We start from the raw sequence: 10,272 nt of genomic DNA on the forward strand, positions 1-10,272 counted from the left end.
TAGCTAAATGTGCTTCAAACTTTGAAAGAAGAAGTTGCACAAACAGATAAAATACGTCAATTTTCAGACCAGTTGAGTAAGTATGAAGGCTGACTGTTCGTCTACTAGGCAGCAAGCATCTGAAAGACAAGAGAAGCCATGCATACAGAAGCTCTCAAGGCAAACTAGTTAGTTAATGATCTGTATGTTGTTCCCATTCCATGCAAACAACACCATTCTTTCCCCACCCCCTCAATACCAGGTTACTGCTGGTGAATGCAATGCTTTGACAGGAACACCAAAACGATGGCAGTGACTGTGGACACATGCGATTTTACTTGATAAACTTCTTGGGTTTGGTTCAAAGTCTCCAGAAGACTCCCGACCTGTGTGTTTTTGGTTTCTTACACATTGTTATGGGCATCTTTGCTTTGCAGGGAGACAGCATTAGAGTTGTGGTTATGATAGGTCATCTACATATTTTTCTTTCTTCACAGATCACCTGGACTTCCCTCACTGTAGCCAAAAATCTGAATCAGGAAGCTCCTGCCAGGCTACCAGCAATACTTGCAGCAGGCACCAGGGGTCACCCAAGAGCAGGAGGGGGTGGGTTTCTCTATCTTCCATTCTAAATACCACCTTTCCCACTGGAAGAGACTCAAACATGGTATACCTTCTCTGAGAGCAAAGCTTTGCTGCAAGTCCCTCTGTGCTGACCTCTCAAAATCCCATCACACCATTCTTGGGGAATGTCACACAGGCCCCTTAAACACATTCAGACAAAACCAGAAGCTACAAATAAACTAAAATGACAATTCTGTCAACTGTAACTGTGTGCAAAATCTATTTCAAATAATATGAATTGCTAAACTGTTATGCATTTCCTGAACGTTCTCTTCATACTTTGGGTGTCCAGCGTTTGCAGCTTTATTTAAACACAACTGTCAGCTTGAGATGCAGTTGGTCTGTCTCTATGCAATATGTCCCATCTCATCAAACTGAAAACACAGATATGAAACCACCTGGCCTTCATTCAATATTATCTCATAATCCATACCTTCGGTAACTAATGTCAGATTCCATGACAGGGCATTGCTTCTCAGAGGGACACCAACTCATGCTAGAGGTAAGGGGAGAAAGGGTCAGAACAAGGAAGGAAATGATTACATAGCAAAGAGAAGATGAGAAGAAAATTTCAGAAGTTTCAATGCAATAACACTATGAGGTTACATTCGAGAGAAATTGTTAGGTGTTTGTGTACCACATGAGTTGTCCAATTTTCAAATGATACACATTGGTTTAAAAATAAAGCTTGTCAGATTATATGTTCTTTGCCACTTGATTTTCCAAGGAAGATGCTCCTTAATAAGTTGCACTGAAGCAGAGTGCATAGTGGGTATAAATCCATTTTTCCACATTGCTCCCACATTGATGCCACTGACAGATCTACAACCATTTAGACTGCAAGTAGCTGTTAATGCTGTGACAAGTCTAGTAATTTTAAAAAAAAGTGTCTTCTATGTATATGGCAGACACTTGGTTTCATACCTAACCGAATGACTAAATCGAAGATTGGAGTCAGTGTAAATCAGATCAGGGTGAAGTAATGAGTTCGCTGGTTTATTAACAAATCATCGTTCTCTTCCAGTGTAAATCCACAAATTTGTTATGATGGAACTGGAACTAACCTCTGTATCTCTATTTCAGTATCATAGTCACTGTATTACTGCGCCATTTCCTTAGTTACATTACATGGTTAGATTTCTCCAAATTTGGAAGGCAGAATCCAAAGGATTTCCTTTACAAATAATTTACGGCACGTAGATATCACTACTTTATTCATATCACTAGCAAAGCCAACCTTTACTGCCCATTCCGAATTGTCCGCAGGGAAGTGGTCATGAGTGCCCTCTTGAACTGCTGCAGTCCATGAAGTTTAGTGCTGCAAGGGAGGGAGTTCCAGGATATTGACCTAGTGACACTGAAGCAACACGGATATAGTTCTGAGTCAGGATGGTGTGTGACTTGGAGGGGAGCCTGCAGGTTGTCGGGTGTTCCCATGCATCTGCTGCCCTTGCCCTGCTGGGCGGGAGAGGTCATTGGTTTGGAAGGTGCTGTTAAAGGATCCTGGATGAGTTGCTGCAGCGCATCTTGTAGATGGTACCAACTGCTGCTGTTGCGTATCGGTGGCGAACAGAGTGAAAAGTAGGGGTTGGCTTGTCAAACAAATGAGCTGCTTTGTTCTAGATGGTGTTGAGCTTCTTAAATGTTATGGGAGCCGCACTCAGCTAAGCAAGTAGAAAGCACTCCAAAATATTCAGAGTCAGAGTTATACAGCACGGAAACAGACCCTTCGGTCCAACATGTCCATGCCAACCAGGTTTCCCAACTTAATCCCATTTGCCCGCGTTTGACCCATATCCCTCTAAACCTTTCCTATCATCATACCCGTCCAAATGTCTTTTAAATGTTATAACTGTACCTGCAGCTCCCACTTCCTGGCAGTTCATTCCACACATGAACCACCCTCTGTGTGAAAATGTTGCCCCTCAGGTCCTTCTTAAATCTTTCTCCTCTCACCTCAAGACTATTCCCCCTCATTTTGAACTCCTCTACTCGAGGGTAAAGACCTTTACTAATTACCATAGCTATGCCCCTCATGATTTTATAAACCTCTATAAAGGTCACTTCTCAACCTCCTATGTTACAGGGGAAGTAAGTCCCAGCCTATCCAGCCTCTCTTTGTAAATCAAACCCTCTAGTCCTGGTAACATCCTTTAAATATTTTCTGCACCCTCTTCAGTTTAACAATAACCTTCCTTTAGAACATCTTAGGGAGTCAAAGTCTTGTTACTGGTCTCAGGGTTCCAGTGCCTGATCTTCTCTTGTAGCCAAAATATGAACATTCAGTGGCTCAGTGAGCTTTCTGGTCATATTATACCAGTGGGCATTTTTAAACTTTACAGGGTGGCAAGGCATAAAAGTGTCACATGTTGATCATCATCAATGACTTTAGCCACAGTGAAAATATTGATTTCTATATTCCTATGTAAGCCAGGAATTAAAAATGGTGTCATTGCATATCCCTTCAAGTGTATTTTTTTGTTAAGTAGTGAAGGTATCATAAAGTCTTAGTTTTAGAAGTAATTAGATGGGAAACAGAAGCAACAGTGTTAACAGCTGTTAAGAATGCTAGCAATGTATTTGCAAAGAATAACCCTGTGCTTGATTAATAAACCCTGTGCTGATACATACAAATTCTTATTACACTGAAACCTGGACCTCAGCTGACCTCAGAGATTCTAGGGTACAGGGCTCAAGGCTAAGAAACCCACCTCATTTCTACAGGAAACAGTACACCATAGTAAATGCTGACCTGATTCTTATTCATCAGATGTCCACATCTGAATCCTAGGCCAGGCAGGGCCCCCATTTTGGGCCCAGGAACATGGCTAGGTTCACCTGTGATCATGGCTGCCAACAGCTCACTTAGCACAAAGCAGAAATGTTAACAGGGACCTTCCTGCATGAACCAACGACATGGACCAGGCCTGAGACCCCTGTTACAGTCAACTATTACCTGTCTATTGCCACTTCCCCTTAGGTTCCCCCAAGGCTTTGGTGAAGAATTAATTTTATTTAAAAAAATCAACTTTTGGTCAGTCAAATAATAGTATCACTGAGCAGGCTTTGGTGAAATAGAATTTGCAAAAGAAGTCTGTTTTCCAACTGAACACTGGAGGTGCAGCCAAACACTCAAGCTCGTGTGAAAAAAAAACAGAAGATTAATATTCATTTTCACCGGTTAAAACAGTTAGTCTTGCTTCATTTTTACCTTCTTCTGTGAATTGGTGGCCGCTTTACCATGTCACCATGCATTCTCACAGAACTGAAAACAAATCAATGAAGATGAACAATCACTCAGCAAAGAAATGAAACGATCGATGCCTCAAAGAATAAATGATGAAATGATCAGAAGAATGAAAAGTGGAGAAATCAAGAATGCAAAACAACGAATAATAGCAAGGGGCAAAACTCACACAAGGTGCAAATTCAATCTATTTGAAGCCCAAATCTAAAGAACACTGCAATTAAAACCACCCCCTTTTTTCATGTACTAAGACCTGACTCTTCATGGTACAGAGACAGACCATTTGGTTTGACACATTTGTGCCTGTGCCGATGCTCCACTCAAACCTCCACCGCACTGTAATCCATCCCACTACCAACACACTGCCTTGTCCTCATTCATGTGCACTCACCTGGCTTCCTTGTAACTGCATCTATGCTCATCCCTGAACTACTCTGTGTGGTAGCCGGTGATAGTGAGTTTTATGTTCCAATCACTCGCCTGAAAACTTTATTGGACTTTCAGTGACTGTCTTAGATTCATAAGTTTGATGGCAGGATCTTCCCAGCCCTGGGAATGGTGCGAATGGGGTTGGGGTGGGGTGGTGAGAGACGGTTGGTAAAATAGCAGGGACAGTTCACTGACACATTCCTGCTTCCAGGGGACCACCAGTCAGCACGTAGATTGTGATGGGCGGTCTAATGCAGATTTAATTCACCAGCACTTCCCTGGATGAAGGTAGCTGCCGGGGACTGTCTGGGGTCCATCGGAGCTTTCACCCACCAGTGAGGCTGCACTCTACACTAAGGAAGGCACCCATTGCAGCCAGCTAGACTTCCTCTTCAACTGCAGGAGCCCGGTCACTTGGTTTCCCCTGTAAAATATATAATTGTATTCACCCTTTCATGGTGTGGGCAGGAGGGGTTGTATTTTTTGATGCCCCCACATTTTCCTACCAGCCTGAGGAGCACCCTCTTCCCTCTGGGGCTGCGGAGGCTCTGGAGATGCCAGTCCTGCAACCGGGATATCCATAATTGGATGGTGAGCTTGGAAGGAGCCTCTGGGAAAATAGCTGCCTCCAGTTCGTCTCCCAGCAAGCTCAGGTGGGGAACCTCCATTTGGTCTCCAGTGCTATGAAGCTACTGAAAGGACTGTGCTCCCAGTTTTAATCTCCTAAACACAGAAAAATCTCATTCAGGTCTGTGTCACATACCCCTTCACAATTAACAATATCAGGTCAATCCTTAGTCTTCATTTTTCCCATTCTTCTTCCCCCAGCCTGTTCAATCATTGTTAATATACAAGCTCTCAGGCCATGCTGATGATAGCTCAGTCAAGCACGAGCCAGGGATGGTATCTGTTGTGATGCTGTACCATTAATTCACAGCTGTAGCTCTGTGACTGTTGTAATCACGGTCAAGTCATGCAATCAAAGAGGGCTACAGCACAGAAACAGGCCCTTCAGCCCATTGAGTCTGCATCATTCAGAAACAACCACCTAACTAATCACATTTTCCAGCTCTTGGCCCATAGCCTTGTACGCCTCGGCATCACAAGTGTACATCAAAATACTTCTTCAAATGGTAAGAAGTTTTTTGTCTCTATCATTCTCACAGGCAGTGAGTTCCAGCTTTCCACCACCCTCACATCACCCCTTCTTCACATCCCCTCTAAACCTCCTGTTCCTTACATTAAGTCTATGGCTCGTAATCATCGATCCCTTTGTCAAGAGGAAATGTTCTTGCTGTTTACTCTGTCAATGCCCCTCAATTTTACACATCTCAATCATGTCCCACCTCAATCTCCTCTGCTCCAATGAAAACAACTCCATTAAAATTCAATTGTTCCTTCCAGCTTGGTCTTGTGATTGAGCCCTTCAAGCATGCACTTGCTTCAAGTTACGTAGACATTGTGCGTACAACCCAATGACCACAGGTGAGAGTTTCAGGATTTTTTTGATCTCTCAAACTCATATGTTCACAGAAAAACAAGAACCATTTTAATTTGAGACAAATAGCAAGATGGAAATTCACTCTGCTTAATCCCATGGACAATGCAACCTCTTTCCACCATTACCTTGATGTTTACGGATTAAATCATTTGCCTGGTAACTGCAGTTTATGCTTCTTTACCTCCTTCTCCAAGGCCACGAAAACAGAAAAAATATCGAAGCAAAGAAAGTTGCTTGAACAAGGTTGAGGAATATAACCGCTTTTTAAAAAATTAAATGTTGCATTGCTTAAATACTTTGGTTACAAAATGCATAGCGTACTCTTCATTGTAGATTAATTAACCCATTCTTCTTAACAGTGCATTAATATCTATTCATCATAACATCTATTGTTATAAAGTGGCACTAAACTGCTCCATAATTGAACAGAGTGAATAGAAAAATAATTGAATGTAATGAGTGCCACAGAGCTTCTGCGCCTCAACCCTCCAGTCACGTCCATCTTTTTCCCATCTTACCTTCGCTGATTGATCTCAGTTTCGCTGCCTGTATTCTTCCCGGGTCCCCAGCTATGTCGCCTGAAGGGCGACAGTGGCCTGATTGCTGGTCTGAAGATGGAGGCTCGTGTGGGCACATCAGCAACGCTGTCCTTCTCCTCTTCAGCTTCACAGACTACAGTGCAGCCGTTATCTTGCCCAGCTGACCCTCTGCTGTCCATCTGCTCGGTGCTCGAAAGACTCTGTCTGTCATGATCGTCTTTCACTTCCAAGATAGCGTCAGGGGGCAGGAACACATCACTGTCAAGGGCTGTAGTCAGCTCAGACGACTCAGATTGCCCAACAGTCGAACTACTTGTTGTTACACCACTAATTTCATACTCTATGTTCTCTCTACCTACAAGCTGAAATACAGAAATAAAATACAGATTTTTAACAACAGCAAGTGTTATGGGCCAGACCAAACCCTCTTAAATTATAAGAAGAAGATAGCCAAGACCCTAACTTTTTCTTACCTTAAAGGCAAGCAACAGGTGTTGCATTTTGGATGCGATTTGATTGGTCAAACTACCAATCTTGAAACACAATACAACTTTACTCATACACTATAGTTAAAATACAACAAAAGAAAGAAAAAATTGGAATAACAACTCTATTGGAAAACTTAACAGAATAATAGATTACTCAACTACTAAACGGTAACTGTTCCAATATAGTAACATCTCATAAACGCATACTTGGCAAAGGCAAATTCAGTTAAATAGACTGTTTGACAGGCAATTCTCCAGTCCACGAGGAAAGACATCAAGAGAAAACAGAGTGCAAGAGATTATGAGTGTGAGACAGCGAGAGTGTGATAGCGAGCGAGTGAATCACAGGGAGACATGTACTGCAGCTTCCAAACACAGCTTCAGGACCCCAGCAGCAACTGCCAGTAAAAAAACTCAACTCTCTGGGAGTCTGACCCCATCCATTCAGGCTGCTTCTATTGTTCCAACTTAAAAAAAATCATGGCCTCACAAGCTGTTTATTGGATTCAAGTAGACAGCTCATCACCTTTATCTTAAAACCTCTCTTCAAACCAAAACTCAGGACAAAATACATCTCTTAAAGCCATAGTATCATCACACAAGGTATTTGCCACACTTTACTGGTTGAATTGGGACACATGTCGTATGGTGGGGGAACTGAGCACAACTGCAGAAGGATTTCAAAACAGATCACTGGTCATTGCTTATCTTAGTCACCCCAGCACTAGGTTCTGCTTCAGTGTTCCTAGATCACAGAAAATGCAAGGATATCAGTTGAACTCCTGCCCTTGATAGCAGTATACAGGTCTACATTCCTCACAATCCACTAAAAGCCTCTCCAAATATCAAGTCCACTTACATACTCTAAGATACAAAGAATTTTAGCACATTCAAGGGTGATGCTTTAGTGTCTTATTGCAGTAGTGCTACGTGACGAGAGGTTCAGAATTTCAAACTGAGATATAAAAGGAACTCCCATGGATGTAAATGATCTCAGAAGAGCTTTCTTTTTTCCATATCGGGGGCTCCCCATCCCTTAGAAAGTTGCTTGCCACCTCTTGGCTCCTTTGGTGGTTTTGCTACAGTAACCTCTCATTTTCCTACTTCATGCCAGTAGGAGGACACATTGCATGCTCAATGGCTCATGTCAGTGAAATTGTGTGGGGGTCAAGCCAATGATACTATGTCAAATGGAAAAACAACTATCCTATATATATTCCCAAGATTCTAACATTACAGCCTCATCCAAGCGAACAAAATGTTTGCAAAATCTCACCCTAAATAAAGGTCTGATTCATTAACTTTACAGTGCTACCTAACTACAACAGATGCAAGATTGTTCTGCACCCAGGCATATGATATGGTTTTGATTACTTTGCCCGGTTTTAGACTGACCTCACGAGTGTTGGACTGTCTTGCCTATACCTTGTACTGCCAGCTTTTGTAAAGCAAAAACCTGAAGAAATCTGAATGAACCCCAAGCAAGTGAGTTTGAAGGCTCAATAAGCTATGGCTTATTATTTTTTAGGGGGATGTGCTGTGAAGCATCAATCCAGAACATTTCCACTACATTTACCAGCACCCCAAAGCTTAATACAATGAGAATGGGGACAGTTAAATTGCTCACTGCTGCTGGAGGAATGGGTGAGAGATTAAGTAGTGCTGACAAAAACTTGCTGTTGTGCTGTAAATGTGTAATAAAACATCCCAAGGTGGTTCCATATGACCATAAGATGCAGATGGTTGCCATTCAGCCCATCAAGTCTGCTTTTCCAGTCAATGAGATCATGGCTGACCTGATAATTGTCATTTCCACTTTCTTGCCTTTTCCTCATAACTCTCAATTCTGTTATTGATTAAAAATCTGCCTATCTCAGCCTTGAATATATTTATGATCCAGTCTTGACAGCTGTCTGCAGTAAAGAATTTCACAGATTCACTACCCCTAGAAGAAATTCCTCCATACAATTTGTCCTAATTGTATGACCCCTTACCCTGTGATTATACTCTCTGGCCCTAAACTCTGTCACAAGGAGAAAGAACCTTTCAGCTTTTACCCTGTCAAATCCCCTAAGAATCTTGCTTATTTCAATAAGGTTGCCTCTCATTCTTTTAAACTCCAGTGAGTTCAACTCCAATTAGCCCAATCTACTCAACCCCTCCTCATAGGACAGAGCCCCTCTATTTGGAGGATCAGACTAGGGAACTTTCTCTGGACTACCTCCAATGCCAGTATATTGATTGTTCAACAAGAGGCCCAAAATTCTTTGCAGTATCCCAGCTGTGGTCTAATTAGGAAGCTTATAAGCCCAATGGGAACATTCTAAATCAAAATATGACTCTGGGTGACACAAGGAGATAGAAGGTCGGATGACCGAAAGCTTGGTTAAAGAGGTGGGATTTAAGGAGCATCTTAAGGAGGATGACAAGGAAAAGTGGGGGAGGGGTACAGCTGGAGCTTGGGGCCAGGGCAAGTGAAGGTGGGCCACTTCCAATGCAGAAACTGAAATCCAGGATGCTAAAAGGAGGCCAGAAATAGATGAAAGCATTCATTTTGGAAGGTCGAGAGGCTACATGAAATTACAGAGACAGGGAGGGATGAGAACACAGTGGGATACAAAATAAGGGGATGAGAATTTTTAAAGTAAGGCTATGCTTGACCAGGAATTGATGTAGAGCAGCAGGCACAGGAAAGAACAGAGCTTTGAGCAAGCTAAGATACAGGAAGCAGAGTGATTTTCAAGTTTAGTAATGGGAGAACGTGAAACGCTAGCCAGGACTGCCTTGCAATAGGCAAGTCAAGAGGTAGTTGAGTCAAAAGGACTCAGTGACGTAGCCTAATGCAGGCAGAGCAGAAGTTGGATGAGCTTCAATTGCTCTGAAAGCAGAAAAATGTAGCTGAAGACTCCTAGTTACCAATTACTAACTTTTCCAGGAAAATGTACATGGATTGCAAGAACCAGAATCAGACTCAATTGTGACATCCTCCAGGTTCCAATACTCCACATTTAGATTTGAGTGTGACCATAATGGCAAGTTCTGATAGTGCCAGTGGAATAGTAAGGAAAGGAGAAAATTAAAGAGGAACTGGGGGTTGCGGGGGTGGGGAGGCTGCTGGAAAATAACTTTTTCTCCAATGAAAGTGACTATGAGGGGCTCAAATCTTGCTGAGGAACAGCCAAAGAAATGCCTGTGTGACTGATGGGTGGCACTGACTGACACAGCTGTTGGAAAAAGTTACACCCAGAGTTTCAGGCACTATACAATGTGCGCAGATATATAGGGACACAAAATATCACTCAACTTAACTCAACTCTAAAAAGTTTGAGATAGTAGAAACTGCCGATGCTGGAGAACCTGAGATAACAAGGTGTAGAGCTGGATGAACACAGCAGGCCAGGCAGCATCAGAGGAGCAGGAAAGCTGACGTTTCGGGTCTGGACCCTTCTTCAGAAAAGGGTCCAG

At 42.6% G+C, this 10,272-nt stretch overlaps 1 protein-coding gene across 1 annotated transcript in view; it reads right to left on the reverse strand.

Moving 5' to 3' along the window:
• The window catches only part of LOC125486777 (A-kinase anchor protein 13-like), a 121,206-nt gene that overhangs the window by 2,959 nt on the left and 107,975 nt on the right, over positions 1–10,272 (reverse strand). The window contains exons 3-5 of the mRNA XM_048615750.1: positions 6,299–6,681; positions 3,815–3,868; positions 1,037–1,099 (exon numbers count right to left, since the gene is read on the reverse strand). Coding sequence (XP_048471707.1) covers positions 1,037–1,099; positions 3,815–3,868; positions 6,299–6,681 — 500 coding nt within the window. The remainder of the gene's footprint in view (positions 1–1,036; positions 1,100–3,814; positions 3,869–6,298; positions 6,682–10,272) is intronic.

Source organism: Rhincodon typus, chromosome 33 (assembly GCF_021869965.1).
Source record: "Rhincodon typus isolate 14 chromosome 33, sRhiTyp1.1, whole genome shotgun sequence".
NCBI classification, from domain to species: domain Eukaryota; kingdom Metazoa; phylum Chordata; class Chondrichthyes; order Orectolobiformes; family Rhincodontidae; genus Rhincodon; species Rhincodon typus.